The sequence below is a fragment of the Monodelphis domestica genome, chromosome 4, assembly GCF_027887165.1.
Source record: "Monodelphis domestica isolate mMonDom1 chromosome 4, mMonDom1.pri, whole genome shotgun sequence".
NCBI classification, from domain to species: Eukaryota; Metazoa; Chordata; class Mammalia; order Didelphimorphia; family Didelphidae; genus Monodelphis; species Monodelphis domestica.
In genome coordinates, this window is record NC_077230.1 from 178,163,625 (window position 1) to 178,184,879 (window position 21,255).

Here is a 21,255-nt window from a genome sequence, read left to right on the forward strand (position 1 = left end):
CCCTCATCAGACAGGACTATTGAAGGTGTTGTCTTCCCAAGGCACTTACACTATGCTTCCTGGTAAGAGTAAATAAAAAAGGAAGATACATTCTCCATTGTGAGCCAGACTATAGGATTCTTGAATTTGTAAGGTCCAACCAGACTGGCCTTCTTCCTCCTATTCCCCTTACCTTTGCCCCTGCTATCCCCCCCCACCTGGTATGCCCTCCCTCCTCACCCCTCTTATCTCTTAGACCTCTTCATTTTTTTTTATTCAGCATAAGCATCACCTTGTTCATGAAGCCCTATATGATTCCCCTAGCTGCCACCACCTTCTCTCTTTAAAAAAAAAAAATCATCTCATTGGCTTTATTTTTTACTTTTATCTTTCTAGGTATGCATTTAAATAAATGTAGTTTTTTGATTAGGACCCATATCCTCTATCAGCACTACTATTTGTATAATTGAAAATCTGTTATCCTAAAGGAAAAACTACATTTCCCAAGAGCTCACTGACTTCCTGTCATTATGTACTTCCTGTAGACAGGGAATAAATACCCAGGGGGCTTCTCCTGCTTCTCCACTCTTTGGCATGATGCAAAAAAAATGGTGATGATGATAAGGTGGGGATTTTGAAAATGGCTAACCAGCAATGGGTACGTAGTTTGTTTGTTTTTTTGTATCCTTTTTATTCCTTGATTTCTAATGATCATTTAATTCTAATTTATATATATACATATATAATTTTTATTATTTGAGATATAATTTTAATTTTTACATATTACCTATTCAAAGACACAAAACGAAAAATAGCTATAATAAAAAACCTGGACTGTAGAGTGTTTTACAAATACTGACTTAATAAATGTTGACTGAATTGAATTAAGAGGAAAAGTAATACAGCCCAGAAGCTGAAGTTACAGAAAAATCCAGGTTTTTCATGCCCCAGAAACTCACTCTAGCACCTTCAGGTACAAGTATCAAAAGTGCCATCTATAAAAATGGGGAGATAATTTGACTTCCCACCCCCACCCCTTAAGCCAGGAACACAATACCATAAAGCCTAAGGTACAGAGGAATAAGTCCTGGATTTTTGTAGGCAAAGAACCTGAGTTATGTCCTGGCTCTGCTACTTACTAAGCATGTGACATTAGGCAAGTCTTTCAGCTTTATTTTCTTCATCAAGAAAATGAGAAGGCTGATCTGGATGACCTCTAAGGCTGCCATAAAGCTCCAAATATGATCTTTTAAAAAGTAAGCAGACTCAAAAGTACAGATGTTAAAAAAAAAACGGAGGCATCATCAAGAAAAAACATTCCTTACCTAATAATTTACATTTAAAATATTCCAAAAAGTAGTGAATCTTTCTTTTCCCTACCAAAGTGACTTTGAAAACTGGAAAAAATAAAAAGTGAATTATTCACTATACTGATCACAGGCCACCATACTCATAATCAGCAGAAAAAAAAAACTCAGGATAATGCAAATATAAAAGGTTGGCAGCTACATAAAAGGTGAAATTTTCAAGGCAGTTTAAAGCAAATGCAAATTAAAAATTAACACAAGTATGGAAACCCTTTCTCCCTAATCGGAGTTGTAACCAAGCAATTTGTTGTTTCTAGACCAACAAAATCCATTCATTATGATGCCTAATTTAAATTATAAGACCAAGCAGATTTGGAAAACTACAGCTTTATCAGTGAACTCAATTTAAACTATAGTGTACTGTAATTAAACCTGAAATAAAAGCTATATTTTGAATGAAGACAAAAAGCTCTTGTTAATAACATTTCATTCCCAGTACAGAGTATAACAAAAGCCTTCTTCATTTTGAGCCAAATGTCATTATACTTTCTAACTTGTTTGGAGCTGCTGGACTAATATTTGCACTGGGATTACTGTTTTAGTAACCAATCAGTTAACTCCTCCCCTGCAGTTTTCCAGCATTCTCACATAAATGACCAGAATGGGGGAAAAAGAAAATTGGCAAACACAAAGATAACTATATTTATGAGATTAAATGCTCAAACTCTTCCCAGCTTGCTGGACAACTTATAACCAGGAGCCAAGCTGTTTATTTAATACTGACTTATTTCAGGAAAATCAATAGTTCCATCAGTCCATCAATCCATCAAACAACAGACATTTATGAGATACTATGTGCCAAGAACTGGAAATATGATAAAAACACATAAACAGTTCCATCAATTTACCATGACTTTCATACCCACATTGAGGAGTTTCAATTATTACATAAAGAACTTCATTTACAATAGAAATCTCAGGATAGCCTATAGGAAAAACAAGCTCCCTCTCAATAGCCAAATCCAAACTCAAGACAGCAATGATCTGATTAAAGGCGAGGTGCAAATTACAGTCTCACAGTGAATTCTTGTGAGCCAGTGTTCTGGATAGAGTCCAAAGCTGTTGGTTCAAGTTCTGACTGATTCTTGCTAGCCATGTGACCTTAAGAAACACGAATTTTCTGAGCCTCCATTTCCTAACTTATAAGTCAGAGACATCAGTACTTCCTCTGCCTATCTCATACATATAAGAAACAAGTCAGGTATGTGAAAGCATCTGTAACATTTGTCCTTCGGACTTTTCTTTCTTTATATCTGTCGCCTTTAAACCCTACTCTTAGTGATGCAACTGTCATCTCAATGCAAATGAATCATAAATTTACAGCTTACTAGTGACTTCTTCCTTAGCTCTAGACCCAGTCTCCAACTTCTCATTGGTATTTGTACCTAGGAGGTCCTACTGACACCTCAAACGCATTCTCTTTTCTTAAAACATACACTGCTTTCCTATTTATGTTCCTCTTTTTCACCCATACATCCAACCAACTATCGTGTCTAAAAAACTGAAGAATTTCAGAGGGTGGAAATCATCTCTTATTGTCCATCAAGTTTAATCCATACCTAAAAAACATCAAGTCCTGTGGAAAACTACCTGTAAATTATCTCTCCAATAGGATGTCTCCTTTCTTTATCTACCACCACCATGACCACCATAGAGCAGGACCCAATTGCAGTAACTTTCTGGCTGGTCTCCTTGCCTCTGTGGGCCTCCCTCCTCCAATTTATCCTACACAATTCAACTACCTTAATCTAATCTAAAACTAAATCTAAATTAACAAAATCTGATCATGTCACTACCATTAAAATATTAAATGACTCTCTATTGCCTAATAAAATTCTTGTTTTTGAATGAAAGTATACCGAACTGAATTAACACTCAAAACCCCCCTTGGTCAGAGAAAGCTCCTTAAAGTGTCTCAGCAGGCTGAAGCTAAAGCCTAGAAATTATCCAATCTATATTACTCCAAGCTTATCATCTCACTGATCTCCTGACGTACTACCTCCTGTCATACCAGAGCCTCACTATTCCCCAGATTCATCTGCCCTTCCCTAGGCATTTTTAGAAATTAGCCTTTATGGTTGGAATTCATAGACTTGGAAGGGATTTCAGAGGTTACATAATCCAATCAGTAACTAAAGAAGAATCACCTCCTTATGTGTGCAGTGTTGATCTGTTCTGCCTGGAGGACACCTTGTTGGAACATACATGGGACATGCCTGGAGCCCCCGGTCACCTCAGGGGCTAAAGGACTAGGTGTTATAGGTGAAGATGCCGTCTTTTCATCTGTGTGTCAGTAGAAAGAGGGAGGAGAATTTTTTTTTAAACCCTCACCTTCCACCTTGGAATCAATACTGTGTATTGTTTCCAAGGCAGAAGAACCGTAAGGGTTAGGTAATGGGGGTCAAGTGACTTGCCCAGGATCACACAGCTGGGAAGTGTCTGAGGTCAGATTTGAACCCAGGACCTCCCATCTCTAGGCCTGGCTCTCAATCCACTGAGCTACCCAGCTGCCCCCAAGGAGAATTAAGAGAAGACTGGCTACCAAATTAGGAAGATATGGCCACTCAGGAGGCTCTAAAAGGAAAGACAATCTCCATTCTCACCCTTTTCCTCTGACAAGAATGCATATCATGGATCTCACTCTGGCATTTCCTCTGATGTGGGAAGTCTCAGTAAGTCAGTAAGTGTCACCTATTCCTATGTAAACCTAAGCTGAAGTAGGTTCTCAAGGTCCTTGCTGCTGCTTCTGCTTTGTTTCTTTCCCAGAATATGACCGGAGACCCTGGGAAGGACCTGTGTGGCCCTGGAGACAACCTCATTAGTCCAATAGATCAGGAGCTCTGGGGTCCCTTGACTGGCACTGGCTGCACTGTACAAGATTCTTCTCAGAGATGACCACACACCAAAGCACAAGGCTAAGCCTTGGCCCAGGGTGCCAGAGGACAGAAACCTTGAGGGCATCATGTGGACAGTGCAGGGTCTTGGTAAAAGTGAAATGTCTACGGCACAGCCTCACTAAATTTCCCATTTTTAAGTATCAAGTATCTAGGAGAATTTAATAGGAGTGGCCAGCTATGGTGGCATGTTCTATATCGTTTTCAATGACAGCTTCTGGGCCTGTTCTGTTTTTTCATTTCTTCTTAGTCAAAGAAATAAACAGCTGTCCTGTACTTCCTCTATACCTTTTTCTATGAAATTATAGACTTTTCTATAAGACTCTGGAGTGAGGGCATAAATATACAGAAAGTTCCAGACCCAGCCCCCCCATCCCCCCTGTTTAGGGTCTAAGCTTCCTAGTACTGAACCACTTGATCTCAGAATTCAGTGTCTCTTGGTGGGAATGAGTTAGCAACCCAGGCTTCCTGGGCCCAGTGAGCCAATAATTACACTTGTAACATCCCTGGCAGATGGTCATCCAGAGAGAAGACTTCATGAAACAAAGACAGTTCATTCAATTTATAATGAAATATGTTGGAAAAGATTTTCTTCCTTACATCTTCCTCTCTTCAATTTCTATTATTATTTATTATAACAGAAGAGTATTATACTTTAATTGTATTAATTTATTACTCTATTTTTAAGCGCTTATCTTTTTTCTTAGAATCAATACTGTGTATTGGTTCCAAGGCTGTGCAGTAAGGATGGGGGTGAAGTGACTTGCTCAGGGTCACATAGCTAAGTATCTGAGACCAGATTTGATCACAGGACCTCTAAGATGGGCTCTCAATCCAATAAATCACCTAATTTATTACTCTTCATTGTCTCTGGCTCCATCTACCAAGTCTTCCCTTCCCTAAGCTAAGGATCGCTGGTCACTTAGTTGAACTTCATATGATACTATTCAAGTGTTCCACAATCTTGGTCACTCCCCTCTGTTAGGGATGTGTTATGACTGTGAGAGATATAGTAGTACCTGTCTTAATGTAGCCTAAGGTCACATTAGCTTTTCTAACTGCTATATTACTTTGCTGACCCATTCTGAGCTTGCAGTACACTAACACTCTTAAATCTTTTTCAGATGAACTGCTATTTCTTGTGTCCTCACCATCTTGAAGTTGTACAGTTGATTTTTTGGACCCATTTATAACTTTCACTGAAATTACAGTGAAATCACAAGTCAAGATAAAAAAAATGTGAGATTCAGCCCAATGTTGTAGTTTGTAGAAATCTTTCTAGATATGGATCATAGCATCCAAAATAGTACCTATATTTTGTGCATGTTATCTTATGTCTTTTTTCAAGACAATGATTAAAATATTCAAGATCATAAGGACTAAGATCCCTGGGGCATTCCACTAAAAACCTCTAAGTGGTTCCAGGATTTTGCCAGGGCCAGGACAACTCACTGGCCAACAGTGTGCAGTCTCCACCTTATTCTCCTGTTTGGACATTTAGACATTTGCCCTTCTCCTATCTTCCCCTTAGTTATTTTCTTCCATCTTTCAACATCAATGAAAGTATATCCTTACCCACCCCTACTTGTTTATGACCTGACCATCTATCTCCCCAAGTTTCTAGTTGACATACTCAATTAAACTGTAAATTATTTCCGGAAGGGACCTTGTTTCATTCATCTCTGAATTCTCGAACCCAACACAAGGTTTTGTATATGACAGGCCTTTGTGAAATGTTCATTGAATTTAATTCAATATATTAATTTAATTAGGTAATTAAGTTTAATATAAATGTGTCATCACAATAATTAGAAATTTTGAGTGGAAAAAGTTTGTAGCCATTTCTTTAAGAAATATTCTTCAAAAGGAATATACCCAAGTTGTTACTTTGTTTTCCAATCCACTTTATTAATACCAGAAAACAAGCTAAGAAAGATAAACCAGCATTTGTTCCACTCATTTTACTTACTAGTAGCTCATCCATGCTCGTCTGGCATTTTTCTAAGTTGATGCGTTTTATTGCTACTCGTTCTTGGCGGGGTTTGCATAGCGCAGCCTGGACCACAGCAGTAGCACCACTGCCTGAAAAGTTAATAGATAACAGGTTATCAAGTAAGAAGTTGACTGGTTACCATTTAATATTTTGCAGCACCTTTATGAGGAGATATCTATATAAACAAGCAGTCATATAAAGAGGATCCCAATGGCTACCTTTTTACACTTCTAATGTTGTAAAAGGTTTGGTTTGGTTTGGTTTTTTTTTTTCAATACTTACTAAAAAACAAAAAATCATAGGCTCTTTTGAAGAAAAAGAAGGTTGGTACTTTTTGGGTACTTTCAAATTCATGCTTGTGTTTGACCAACTTCTAAGTGATGAGAGAAAATTCTATGACTTGGTTAAATAAGCCTCCTTCAAATGGTCCAACAGATCAATCTTACGTTGAGTCCTAGAAACCTTAACTAATTAAAGATTTAGATCATCAAACAAGAGGAACTGGGCTAGTTTTACTGACTGGTAGAGTTTGTGGAAGAAAGAGACTGAAACAAGACTGGAATGATAAGATCGCACTGGACTACGAAGGGTCTTGAATTCCAAGCAGAAGAAATGAAAGTTTCCTTGCTGGCAAAGAGAAAAGTCCCTCAAGATTTCTCTACATGAAAATGAAATAAACAGATCAATGCATAAGAAAGATTAGTCTGGCAACAATGATAAAACTGTATTGAAATAGGGGAAAGAATGTTGTTTGGGAATATTCTGCTCCTTACTTTTTAGGTGACCTTGGACAAGTTCTTTGACCTCCTGGAACTGAGGGGTTTGAACTAGATGATAGTCTACTGACCCTTTCTACTCTAGAGCTAGATATGAGCTCACTGCAAGAGTATAGGTGAGGAGCCTGAGAAGAGAGGAAGAACAGGAGAGATACAAAAGGTGTTTCTAAGGTGTAACAAGCTTGGTTGTTGGTTGGATATGAAAGATATGGTGAGAAGGTAAATGGTGATGCTGCTGACAAAAATAATGAAGCCGGAGGGAGGTACTTCATGATTATAGTTTATGTTTGTCATGTAATAGTCTATATGTAGCTCAGGAGAGCTGCCTTGTGTGTGTTAGTTGCAGAATAATCTACATAGGGCTGACATAAGAGTTCATAATATTTAGAGCTATCTGAAGATGCAATGGGCTACCCCAGAAAGGATTCAATGACTCCACATAGTCGGTCCTCAAACTCTGGGCCTCTGCTTTCTGGAGGATTCTAAAAACTAAAGAGCTGCTAGCAGAGGATATTTGATTACAGTGAAATCACAGGTCACATGACATTCAACCTAATACCCCTTTGGCATGTAAATAATTTAGTTGCAGAAAGAGACAGAAAAAAGTACATTCATGCTAAAAAAAAAAAGCAGCTTAAAGGAATTTTGAAAAATACTGTTTGAAAGAAGCTTAAAGGCATAAATACTGGCTGAAAGTGGAATGGCTGTAGTGCCATGCAATCCATTAGTTTATTAACTATGAAAGTTTTATATAGCTAAGAAATTTTAACTCACAGAAGTGTTTGGAGGCTACAACAAAAATGTATAACTAGCATCATACCTGGTAGAGTCATGCATTTGTTTTTTTCCAACATAAGTGTGAGATAGATCACTACTCGTGAAGACACCAAACTATGACATTTTAGAAGCTATATGGAGAAAAAAATGAGAAACCAGTAAGAGAAAAAAAAGAGAAGTTGTTTCCAGAAGACAAAACAGAAACTGGCTTAAGAGGAGCAAAAATGATAGGCAAGCTCTGCATCTCATGCAGAGAACTCTTTGACTGATGGCAATTTTTTATAGTTCTTGGAAACTGATTGGAGGTAAAAACCAAAGAGATCAAAGAGAAAGAGAAAGGACCTATATATATATAAAATATTTTTAAATGGAAAATGAAGAGGTATCCATGAGCTAAGGAATGGCTAAACAAGTTACAGTATATGATTGTGATGGACTACCATTATGCTATAAGAAATGATAAAAGTTGGGGGTTCAGAAAAACATAAGAAGACTTTATATAAACCAAGATAAAGCAAAGCAAGCAGCAAGAACACTGTACACAATAATAACAATATTGTAAAATGATCAACTGTGAATGATAGCTATTCTCATTAATACAGAGATTTAAGACAATCACGAGGAAGATACAATGAAAAAACTAGCCACCTCCAGAGAAAAAACTGATGTTGTCGAAATTCAGATCAAGATGTACTACTTTTTACTTTACTTTTTCATGATTTATTTGGTCTGTTTTCTATCATAACATGACTAATATGGAAATATCTTTTACATGACTGCATTTGTATCACCTATACAGAGCTGTTTGCCCTCTCATGGCAAGGGAAGGGGAAGAAGAGAAGAAAAGAATTTGGAACTCAAAATTTTTAAAAACAAATGTTACAAATTGGTTTTAACATGTAGATGCAAAAAAATGAAATATTAAATATAATTTTAATATAATTTAATTCCTTTGTAATCCTATATATTTAGTGTACATATTTTAAAATATTATTGTGAAAAAATATCCATAGGCTTCACCTAACTGCCACAGGAGTCCATGACACCCTGGCCTAGATGACCTCTAGGGTCGTCCTTTCTACTTCTAACATACTCTGATTACAGGATGCATTCTTTAACTTGATTTACCACTGGCTGCCACCTGCTTCATCTTACTATCTCTCTCTAAAAGAGGAAGTCTTATCAGAAAATTCCTTTATCTTTAAGCAGTCTTGATATGTGAAAGAACATCCTGAACTGCAAACTACTAAGTCAAATACCCCTGCCATCAAAAGAGGACACTAAGAGACAGATGTTATATGTGTGTATATATATATATATATATATATACATATATATATATATATATGTTAATTCCTTTACAAAACATACACCTCCTCCTGTCCCTTTTAAGTTTCTAAAGGCACATCCATATGATGGCCATACTTAGGCACATATTCATCTGAACTACAGTCAAGCTGGCATCAACATGCCTTGCAGCTGCTGGAAGTCATCTGTATTTGGTCAAAGGAGAAAAGTCAAATAAATGAGCTTTCTTCCTGCATTGTTGCAGTCACAAATTTGGAGAGAACTGAATAGTAAAAACCTGGGAGAGGAAGGAAAACAGCCTCTAAGCAAAGTGTACTTAAATTTCACCAATGACCTGAATAAGCTACATTACCTGGGAAAACCTGACTTGTTAAAACATTGGGAGGTCATGGACCTTGCCAATGAAAGGCTGCACTTGTGTATAACTCATCAACAACCATCTGATAATACCACAGAAAAACAAAGACTAGCCTGGGGTTCTGATTTTAAGAGAGATAGCCAGAAAGGGTGTAGGGAATCAAATTGGAATGAATATAAATAAACTCACCCTGGACCTCAAGCAGTATCTAAAGGAGCAACAAAGCAGTCTACATTCATACAATTACCAGGAAGGAATCCAAAGGGGGTGGGGAAACCAGGTACTAAAGGGAGGAGGAACAAGGAATTATGGAAATGAGTCTGGGGCATTTAAAAGACCTAATCTACCAAAGTTAAAGGTGTGTTGAAGGATACAGATTTTTTTTTAACTCATTAGTCACCCTCCTTGCTTTACCCTTGATGTATGTTAGAGGCCAGGAAGTAAATTCAACCATTCAGTTCAGGGAGCAAACACTGTAAGAACCAAAGGATAAAGACAAAAGGAAAAGCCGCCCCTGTCCTCTAGAAGCTTACTCTCCTAATAAGGCATACAACATTTAGGCAAAAGTAAATGCAAGAAAATTGAAGGAGGGAGCTAGAACTAACAATTAGTAGGTACCCAGTTATAGAAGTGACAGCTGAAAGGAGCTTTGAAAGAAGCTAAACAGACTCAGAAGGCCTCTGTGAGGAGGGCGGTGAGGAGGGTGTTCATTCCAGTGGTAGGTGGCCAGCTCCTGCAAAGGCCTCTGGGAGGGAAATTCTGGAAACAGGAACTGAAGAGGAAGAAGGCTGATTCCATCTCTACTTTGGCTGTTAGAAGGGAGAAGTCTGATAGAAGCAACAGGGAATGACTGTAGACTCCCTGAGAGGCGTGGTAAAGCAAGACTTCAGGCAGACTACAATGACCGCATAATTGGAGAGGAAAGAGCCTGACATAAGGGAAACCACATTCCAGAAGTTACTGCAACCATTCAGGCTAGTGTAAAGATGATCTTGATGGCCCTCATGAGGGTTTGTGCAACAAGAGAAGGGGGCAGATGGATGGGGTGGAGATACAACTGACAAAACAAGATGTTACATTAGTAGCAGCAATTTTCAACCAAAGGGCTTCAAATACTATAATGTGGAGTTAAAAAAAAAAACTGATATTAGTAGTTCATAGCTCCCAGGGTCACAGATTTAGATGGAGAAGAGACCTTAGAGATCACCAAGTTCAGAGTCTTCATTTTTATAGATGAAGAAACTGATGTCCAAAGAGCTTAAAGGACCAAGGTCACTCAGGACATATGTGGTCACCACTCCTCCTCATAATCTGCACTAGGATGCTGCCCAATCAGTGACGAAGAACCTTTCCCACCCCAAAACAAGCTGACTCACATACCCAGGAAGCCTGGCATTTATCCAAGCCCATCCAGAGCAGAGAAGCCAGGACAGAAATAGGAGAGCCTTAGGAGCTAACTGTTTATTCCTTAGTTCAGAATTAGGCTCTATTTCACTCTCTCCCACTGATTAGCGGCTTTGCAGGGGAGGGTGGAGAGGGTATCTGAGCCTCAACTTCCAAAAATTTGCTATTTAATTCATCCCAAGAATGGGATTAATACTATTTTTAAAAATAAAAATTCTTACCTTGTCTTCGAATTTTAGAATCAATACTTCTAAGTATCAGTTCTAAGACAGAAGAGCAGTAAATGTTAATTAGGTAATGGGGCTTGAGTGACTTGCCCAGTCATACAGCTAGGAAGTATCTGGGGGCAAATTTGAACCCAGAACTCTTTGTCTCCAGAACTGACTTTCTATCCACTGAGCCACCTAGCTGCCCCTGACAAATACTATTTATGATCTATCTAATTCTTATGTTGAAAGGGTCATAGAGTAAATAAAAATGAAAACTTCTTTAGGTTCTCAGAAAAATCTATGAAAATATGTATTATTAATGTAATGCAATCAGGCTCATCATGATTAATTGGTTTGGAGCAGTTTTTTTTAAGAATGAAAAAAATAATTTATGTACATTAAGCAATGAAGCTTAACTACTTTATAAAATATTCACATGAGATAAAAGGCCTTTCCAAAAACAATTTCTACTCAGACAGAAGGTAAATTAAGTATAAGCTTTTTTTTAATTAACTTTAAAAAAAAGTTTAGCCTCAAAAACACAGAATGTGTGGCAAAGTGAAAGTTCTTAATGTACAAGTAAAAACTATATTCTTTTATTTAAAAAAAATTAAGTTAATCTTTTTTTAAAGGGGATGTAGGGGAGTACTCTAAAATCTCCATCTCTAATGTGCAGAGTTGCTATGGAATTTTCCTAGTAACCTACACCCACACCAAGTCTGATCATTAAGAGGAACAGGTGTAGACACTGACAAATAGAAAGCCTTTAGGACAATGGACCCAGGAGCTAGAGAAGTGGCCAAGAGCCAGACTGCAGAAAGCTTTAATTTCTGCTCCCCACTTACCTCCAAATGTTTTGTTTTTGCATCTCAAGCCCCAAGTTGCATAGTGCCTTGCACAGAAAAGTTGCTTAGAAAATATTTCTGTTGAATTGAATTGTTGTGAATATCAAATGCAAATACTATATATAAAAGAATTCTGTCAAAACAGAATTCTAAACAAAAATTACTTAAAAGGAATAAATGAACAGACTGGATTTAGCACTATAATGTTAAATGACATTCCCTTCTAGCTAGTCTGTAAATTTTTAAAAATCAATGCATGGAGTAAGCTATTATAAAGAATTTAGATTACTATAACTACCAATGGAACAAATTAGGGTAAAGGAATACCAATCCCAAGTAGGAGAAGAAGGGCCTGGAAAAATCACAGGGTTCTAAGTAAAAAAAAGCAGAGGTGCCATGACCAATCATGGAACAGCTTATTACAAAGTAGACTTTTATTTTTATAAAATGAAAAAGCTGACTTTGAGATCTTTTCCTGCTACAACTTCATGAAATAAATAAAATTAAATCTCATAATCTGCCTTGGTTGAAAAATATCCTATTCTGCTTCAAGGAGGTCCTCTAGTCTTACTTAGCTAGCTAGCTAGCTAGCTAAATAAATCAATAAATAAATAAACAAATAAATAAATAAATGAATGAACACATAAATAAATGAGTGAATAAATGAATGAATGAATAAATGAATAAACAAATAAATAAATACATACATAGATAAATGAATGAATGAATAAATAAATAGATAGATAAATAAATAAATAAATGATTGAATAAATGAATGAATGAATGAATAAACAAACAAACAAATAAATAAATAAAACTATCCCATACCACTGATTAAAATCAACTAAATGAAAGCCAACATTCCACAAGGGAATGTCAATTCCTATTTGTCCAGATAAACAGTCACTTTGTTGCTGTTGTTCAGTCATGTCCAACTCTACATGACCCCATTTGGGGTTTTCTTGGCAGAGATCCTGGAGTGGTTTACCATTTCCTTCTCCAGATTATTTTATAGATGAAGAAATTGAGGTAAACAGGATTAAGGCGGAATGGATAGCAGTGTCTGAGGCCAGATCTGAATTTGGGTCTTCCTGACTAAACCTAACCTCTATCCACTGTGCCACCCACTTGCCCAAACAATCGTTATCCCCCCCTTAAAAGCAAGAGAAAAAGCAATGGTCTGTGGGAGCCTCCCCTCCCCTAAAATGCTTTTATTGTAGAAGTCTTCAAACCAAAGTAAAAAGTGGTCAAATTAAGTTTCCCTGGGAAAAGGAGCTGATTAGCTTTCCTAGTGAGTATGAATAAAGCAGCTAACAGGCTTCTAGAGCCAGTATCCATCTCTGGGGCAGGACAACAAGGGGCTTCAGGGCTTCTTAAAATAGTATGCTTTGTTTTGTTTATTTTAATAGCCTTTATATGAATGGACAGAGAAGAGAAATTAAAGTTGAGTCCAGTTCTAAGCCTGCATGAGACAATTCAACTCAATTGAAAACTTATTAACACCTCCAATGTGAAAAGCAGGTGTGAAATTCACCAGAAGAGGATGGGATTCCACCTGAGGTGACCCTGGGCAAATCCCTTATCTACTCAGGAACCCCCAGACAACTCTCCTAAGAGTATAAGGACAGTGGGGGAGAGAGAGAAACTCCCTATACCAAGAGCATCAGAGGTCCAACTCCACCTGCCAAAAACAACCCAAAAAGTGGAGGTCCAGGTACCACACTCATCATGCCCAATACAGCCTCTGCCCTCTGGAACTTACTACAATTCTCCTGGGAAGATACAGCATGAACACAAGTAACTGCACGTAACAAAGAATGAGAGAATGAAAACTCTACTGATGCAGATCAGCACCTTCTCTGAGATATTCAAGGTTTACACAAAACAAGATAAGGTCATCTCAAGCAGGAAAGGCCTCCAGTAGGAGGCATACACTAAAAGGAAGTCAGGATTCTTACACAAGGAGTGATCCCAGATAGGGGAGAAGAAGCACTGGGTGAAAGGCATGGGGCAGGGGAGACTACATAGAGTTGTTTTAAAAATCCATTTGATTAAATAGAGTAGGAGCTTGTTTTGCACAAACTCAACATACATGAATTCAGGTATACATGGCTGGCAATCTAAAAAGATAAAAGGCAGAATAAAAATGTTTAATTACTAAGTGAATCCATGCCATTTTCCCAGGCTGCATAAAGCAGTTTGCCCAATCACACTCTTTTCTCTCCCTCAGAAGCATTAGTGTGAGTCATTACATTGTTTTGTGCCACTCATTAGCTCCAACATTGGTCTTTGTCCAGAGTTCTTGCTTCTAACAGGTCCTATCTGCATCAGAGCAATGCTTCTCTTTGTTTCATTAACACTATTTAGTTATTAATAATGGCCGCAAAGTACAAGAGTAGTGATGCAGGTAATTCTGAACAGTTGTAAAGTGCCTATCTATACTCGTATAAGAAATGTTTATTAAATAATGGAGTTCACTGTTATGCACAATTTTCAACTTACAAGAAGGATCTTGAAAAATGTTGATCATGTAAAACGTAAATTGAGGTCCTATTGTAATTTTATTTTTCTGTTCAGTCTATGGAACTTTGATGTTTGTAAAGTTCAGTATTTAAGCTTCTAAAATAAAGAAAAGCGTGAAAAATAGTATAAGGGGAACTAACAGATCAGTTGACTGGAACAGAGTAGTAAGAAAAAAGACCGGAAAAGTAGGTGGTCAGGCTAAGAATTTTATATTTTAACCTAAAGAAATAGGGAGCCATTCAAATACAGAAATGACATGATCAGATCTGTGTCTTAGGAAAATGACCATCACCACAACTATGATTGTCATAGTATGGGCCCACTTTTTGCCAGGTCTAATTTTTGTTTTTTGGTTGTTTTTTTGTTTGTTTGTTTGTTTTTGTTTCTATTATATTGAGCTAAAATACTCCTCTCAGCAACATATACTGACTGGTTCTGGTTCTAACCAAGAAAAGCAGAAAAAAAATTCTAATCCTTCCTTCCAGGTTAAGTACATCAAATACAAAGCCAACTCAGTTTTCTCTAGCAGACTAAGTAATCCTTCCTTCAAGAAAACTTGGTTTATCTCAAGTTCCCACCACATGCCATTCATTCTCCTTTATCGAAACTCCAATTTGCTAATGTCTTTCCTAAAATGTGGCTCCCAGAAATGGACACAATATTCTAAATGTAGTCTGACAGAGTCAGAGAACAGGACTATCACTTCTTTCATAGGACACAGAAATGCCTCTATTTAATACAACCAAAGACTCAATTAGGTTGGTGGGCTGCCATGTCATATAATCAATTCATATTGGAGCTTGTGACCCACTACACCCCCCCAGAACTTTTTTAAATGAAGCTATGCCCCTAGCATCCTGAGTCATCAAAACTCAAAGGGAGGTCTTTATGTTTCTCTATTAAATGTAATGTGATTGCGTTTGTCTATCATCCTTGGGTCTGTTAAGATGCTTTTGGATTCTCAAGCTGCCTGCTAGGTTTGTGTTATGTAGGAACAGGCCATTCTACCATATCTTCACAATAAAGCAGTATTAATAGACCAAATAAATAAATTTCTTTTGTACTTGGAGATATTCATATTCTCTGGACAAACAAAATATGAAACAAATGGATGCCATTGGATTCTTTTTTAAAAATCATGTTTCATGGTGACATTATAAAAAGGGGAAAAAAGATTAAAGTGCCTCTTTTCTCCTAAAATGAATTTCTTACTTCAGAGAATACAGGATAGATAATTCCAAATTATTTCCTCATAGCAATAGCTAACTAGACTTTGTAGAATTCCACAGTACCTTCATACTGCCAAAGCTATGCCCAGCTAAGGGTTAATGAAGAGAGTCACAGCCCTCAAAAGGCTTACTTGTCATCCATGGTCAAGGAATATTGCAGAAGAATCTTTGAACCTCAAAATAAAGTCCTAAATTATCAAAAATAAAATAACTTAAAATTAAGTTCAATAGAGTCTATATCTTGGTAGAAACAGAAATTCTTTTGGATAATACATGATATTTTGTTTTTCTGGTCCTGTAATTTCATCTGTATAGGAAGTAATCCATGAGGAAATTCCCTCCATTAATAATCATCTTTAATTTATAATTTGAGTTGCCTGGGGCTCTGAAAGGTTAGGTGACTAGCCCATGGTTGTAAAGCTAGTTTGTGTCAGAGGAGAGAAGTGAACCTAGAGGTAGGAATTGAACCTTGACTCTAACATTGTCTTCCTATCTACTGTGACACAATACCTCTCAGTACCAAAAGGATACTGGGAACAAAATAGGAAGCATTAAATTTTTCTCATGGACTAAATCTCAACACCCTAAGAAAGCTAAAATCAGAAAACAAATGTCTAAGGGAGTAATAGTATTGTTCTATAACTATAGACTTGAACAATTCACTACTACTATTACACATTGAAATATGAACAATATGGATAAGATAACTATAACCTTGATCAAAAAACTGAAATAAATGGTAAATTCTTGAAGCTTGAGAAAGAAACTTAAGACAACTAAAAGGATAAAGTTCACAAACCAGGAAATTTATGGAACTAGTTAATATAAGAAGTACTGAAAAAACTGAACAACAAAAACAAGTAAAGTGCATAATTTTAGAGAAACTTCCATCCAAAATAGTTGAGAAATTTTAGATCATTCTATAGAGTTGCAACTCTATAGAAAATATATTAACTTAGAAACCCTCAATTCCCCAACATCCTAGATATAACTAAGAGAGAATCTTTATACTGCTCTGAAAAGTAATGCCACATCATTTGTTGAGTATCATCATACATTTTTAAGACAAATTTTCCCCTAGCTCCATTGGCAATAAATAATCAAATTACAGAAACAACAGTATTTATATATTTGGGAGGAGGGACTGATGGAAAGAAGGGGGGGGCAGGAGAGAGAGAGAGAGAGAGAGAGAGAGAGAGAGAGAGAGAGAGAGAGAGAGAGAGAGAGAGAGAGAGAGAGAGAGAGAGAGAGAGTGGGAGAAAAGTTGGATTGTAGAGGGGGAAAAATCCATTGAAAATATTTGTTATCAAAACAAGTCTGAGGTATCACCTCACACCTAGCAGATTGGTTAACATGACAGCTATGGAAAGTAATGAATGCTGGAGGGGATGTGGCAAAGTAGGGACATTAATTCATTGCTGGTGGAGTTGTGAATTGATCCAACCATTCTGGAGGGCAATTTGGAACTATGCACAAAGGGTGATAAAAGGCTGTCTGCCCTTTGATCCAGCCATAGCACTGCTGGGTTTGTACCCCAAAGAGATAATGGGGAAAAAGACTTGTACAAGAATATTCATAGCTGCGCTCTTTGTGGTGGCCAAAAATTGGAAAACGAAGGGATGCTCATCAATTGGGGAATGGCTGAGCAAATTGTGGTATATGTTGGTGATGGAATACTATTGTGCTCAAAGGAATAATAAAGTGGAGGAGTTCCATGGAGACTGGAACAACCTCCAGGAAGTGATGCAGAGTGAGAGGAGCAGAACCAGGAAAACAGGAAAACATTGTACACAGAGACGGACACACTGTGGTACAATTGAAGGTAATGGACTTCTCCATTAGTGTCAATGCAATGTCCCTGAACAATCTGCAGGGATCTAAAAAACACTATCCACAAGCAGAGGACAAACTGTGGGAGTAAAAACACCGAGGAAAAGCAACTGCTTGACTGCAGCGGTGGAGGGGATATGACTGAGGAGAGACTCTAAAAGAACACTCTAATGCAAATACCAACAACATGGAAATGGGTTCGAATCAAGAACACATGTGATACCCAGTGGAATCGCGCGTTGGCTATGGGAGAGGTGGTGGGAGGGGGTGGGAGGAGGAAAAGAAAATGATCTCTGTCTGCAATGAATAATGTTTGGAAATGACCAAATAAAATAATGTTTTTAAAAAAAGGAAATATTTGTTAAAATATCAGGACTACTTTCTTATACCACAAATCCTAGTGTCCCTGAGCTTTAAATACCCATAGAAATTATAAATAGATGGCTACTTTACATGATTGATTATAGTTACATATGACATGTTAACTGATTAAATTTCTACCTTTCTGAGCTGGTTGAAATTCCGTTTTAAGACTTCTCGGCCAATTGTTTTACTTTGGACTATAAACTGCTTGTAAGACAAGTGCTCCTTGACAAAAAATAATAATGGCTCATATTTATATAGGTGTATGGTACTGTTCTCCTTTATATGTGAATAGTTTGGGTGTTGAAAAGGGCATAAAAAGTACATGTTTATAAGGAAAACTAATAAAATCCCAAGAAACCCAGGCTCCCAGAATGGTGCTGATGACCGGATACCAAAATGCTCCTCAGATGAATGTACTGAGAAGATGTGTCTGAGGGCAGGGCAGTAACAGAGTCCAATGGGTGGCTGGTTACAAGCCACTGTGGTCCACATTGCATATAACTAATGTGTAAACCAAAAAATTGTTGGGGGAGTATGGGAAGATCTTATACGGAGTGCTGGGATTCCAAATGATAGAAAGATGGATTTCTTACATTAGAAGGTAAGGATGAGTCACCAATCATTTGAGGCACTAGAAGCAGGTAAGAAGTCAGAGAAAAAGCTATTGGAAAAGACAGAAGCATAAGTGGAAGAGAGAAGTTGGCAAGAAGCTGGGGACAAAAGGCATGCTTCCAGCTGAGCTTGCTGACTTTTCAGCTGTTCTACAGGGAATTTACTGATTGATAAAGAGGCATTGCTTTGGTTAGGGAAAGACTGGAGCAGCTACTGTGCACTCCCTAGAAGAGAGCTGAATCCTTGTGCCTTTCTCTCTAGTCTCTAAGAGAAAAAAAAACACAAAACATCATTTCAAGGAAGCCCCTCACTGCCATCTCTTGCCAGGAAAACAAAGAAAAAGACCCTGCACCTATTTCACTCTAAGGAGTTAGAAGACAAGTGGACCACACAGAACCCCACCCCCCCTATTCTTTGCTGATCTGAGGAGCTGGGCAGCTCTCTGGCTTAAAGGAATTGTTGGTCATTACAATGGCAAAATCTTCTGTGTCCTAGTAAGAGTGGCTAAGATTTAAAATAGTAACAATAATAAGCTTATCACTGCTTCATTAGCTGGAGAGCAGAAAATGAGCAGGTTCCCCCAGCACAGAAGGACTAAGAAACCAAAAAGAGGACAGGCCTAAGGTTCAAAGCCTTGAGTTGCTCCAGATGTCAACATTTATTCAGTGCTTCCCTATCATGCACCAGAACCATGCTAAGTACACAGGTACCTCACTACACAGTTTCTAAAATTAAGTCCCCACTTTCCTCATACTTTTATTGTAGAGAAGGATCCAATATGTATGCCTTGGTTATTCCTGTTCTTGACTTCTACTGAGTAGGTTATGATTGTATCTGCTTTTGCCTCTATTTATGTGTTACAGGTTAGTAAAATGATGTGTTGAAGAGTTATGGGCATGATGGTGCCTGACTATGGAAATGGGAAGCACACTGGCCAGAGGCTCAGGAGAAATGAGGAATGGGAGCAATCTCCCTCCCTACATCAGGAGATGCCTAGGATCCTGAGAAAGAAGCCTGAGGGCAAGCAGCAAGTAGTGCCCCAGTCTGGACTCCAGACTTCCCATTATTCTGCTAATTTCATCAAAGAGCCAGCTCAGAAAATGAGAGCTAGAGTTCACAACATACCATGACTAGCCAAGGCTTTAACATTTATAAAGCACTTTGTCTGCATCATCTCATTTCCTCCTAGAAACTGTTAAATTCAAATTTAGGGTTAAAGACTGATTATATTAATTATAGGTCACCAAGGATTTTACTTATGAAAATCCTAAATGAAACACTCAAGTCAGAATGGAGTTTTATGGTAATTTAATTATAACAGGAGAAAGAACTTATTAGAGGGAGAGAGAGAGAGAGAGAGGGAGAGAAGGAAAGAGGAAGAGAAGAAAAAAGGTTAACTCAACCACTATGGCTCAAGCTGAGCCAAGCGGGAGCTTAAGGCCTTGGAGAGCCAAGGCAGAGAAGGGAGTCAGTCCTTATCACTCACGGTCACCAAACTGTAAAAATTAAATTCGTTTCTCTACTAAAAGTATTATGTTTTTAGAGGTTTATTAAAGATTATTAGAATTAAGAATTAAAGAAAATACAAAATAAGAAAGCACATGCTTAGGCACAGAGCCCATTCATAGCCATTCACATCTTGCCTGCATGTAGAGACACGTATGCTTAGAAGCGGAAGCAGAGAGAGACCCGAAGTAGGCGGAGAGTCAGTTTAAATACAAATTGTGTTCTCAGCCCAGGTGTGGACTCAGGTGAGATTTTAGGGAATTCTGGGAACTATTAAGGACTTCTGGGGATTGAAGTCTGGAGCTCAAATCTCCATTTTTATGAAACTCCTCTGAGATAAGCACTAGGATCATCCTTATTTTATAGATAAGGATACAGAGGCTTAGAGGAGCCAAGTAACTTGCCTAGGGTGCCCAAGGAAGCACCCACCACAGGTGCCTAAGAGAGGTTTTCTAATGGTGATACCTAATGTCTAAGTTATAACTCTGTTGATAGAATTATTTTTTTAGTAATATATCCTACAAGAAAAAATAATGAACTCTAGGGCTTAGTTCCCTATTTAGAACAGCTTCTTAACCTTTTTTTTTATGTCATCTAGTGAAGCCTGTAGACCCCTTCTCAGAATAATATTTTTCAATGCCTAAAATACACAAGATTGCAAAGGAAACAATATTGAAATAGTCAATAAAATATTTTTTAAAAACATGCTTGCCAACTCTAGGTTAAGAACCTCAGGGCCACTGAGGAGGCCAAGGCTGGCTTCACTGTTACCAGAGCACTCAGTGAACTAATCCTTGTCAGTCTCAGAAAACATATAAGGAAACTGAGGCTAACTGACTTGTCCAAAATCACAATCAGGTAGTCCCAATTAAATTCCAAATGTTAATCACTATGCCAAACTGCATGAAAACTGCATCATATAATGGAAAAGCTGCATCACATAATGGAAAAGAGAGCTGCTTGTAGTCAGAGGACCTGGTTTCAAATCCTATCTCTGAAGCTAACTGTCTGTAGTCCAGGAGAGATTCCTCATCTATAAACTGAGAGGGTCAATCTAGATACCTCTAAGATTCTTTCCAGAAAGGCAATCTCTACACATGGCTCACTGATCATAAGAGTTCGAGACTGCAGTAGAGATCAGTCCTCCACCACTGGAGTATAGGGTAGGGGTATGTCCGAGTAAACCTGTAATGGCGAACCTATGACACATGTGTCAGCACTGACACACGTAGCCATTTTCGACGACACGTGGCTGCATGCAGGCTCAGCGCACTTTGGG

At 37.8% G+C, this 21,255-nt stretch overlaps 1 protein-coding gene across 3 annotated transcripts in view; it reads right to left on the bottom strand.

The window, feature by feature from the left end:
• STK39 (serine/threonine kinase 39) overlaps window positions 1–21,255 on the bottom strand; it is a 364,512-nt gene that overhangs the window by 279,493 nt on the left and 63,764 nt on the right. For all 3 annotated transcript variants that reach the window (XM_001367443.4, XM_007494315.3, XM_056793976.1), the window contains exon 2: window positions 6,210–6,322. In XM_001367443.4, coding sequence (XP_001367480.2) covers window positions 6,210–6,322 — 113 coding nt within the window. The remainder of the gene's footprint in view (window positions 1–6,209; window positions 6,323–21,255) is intronic.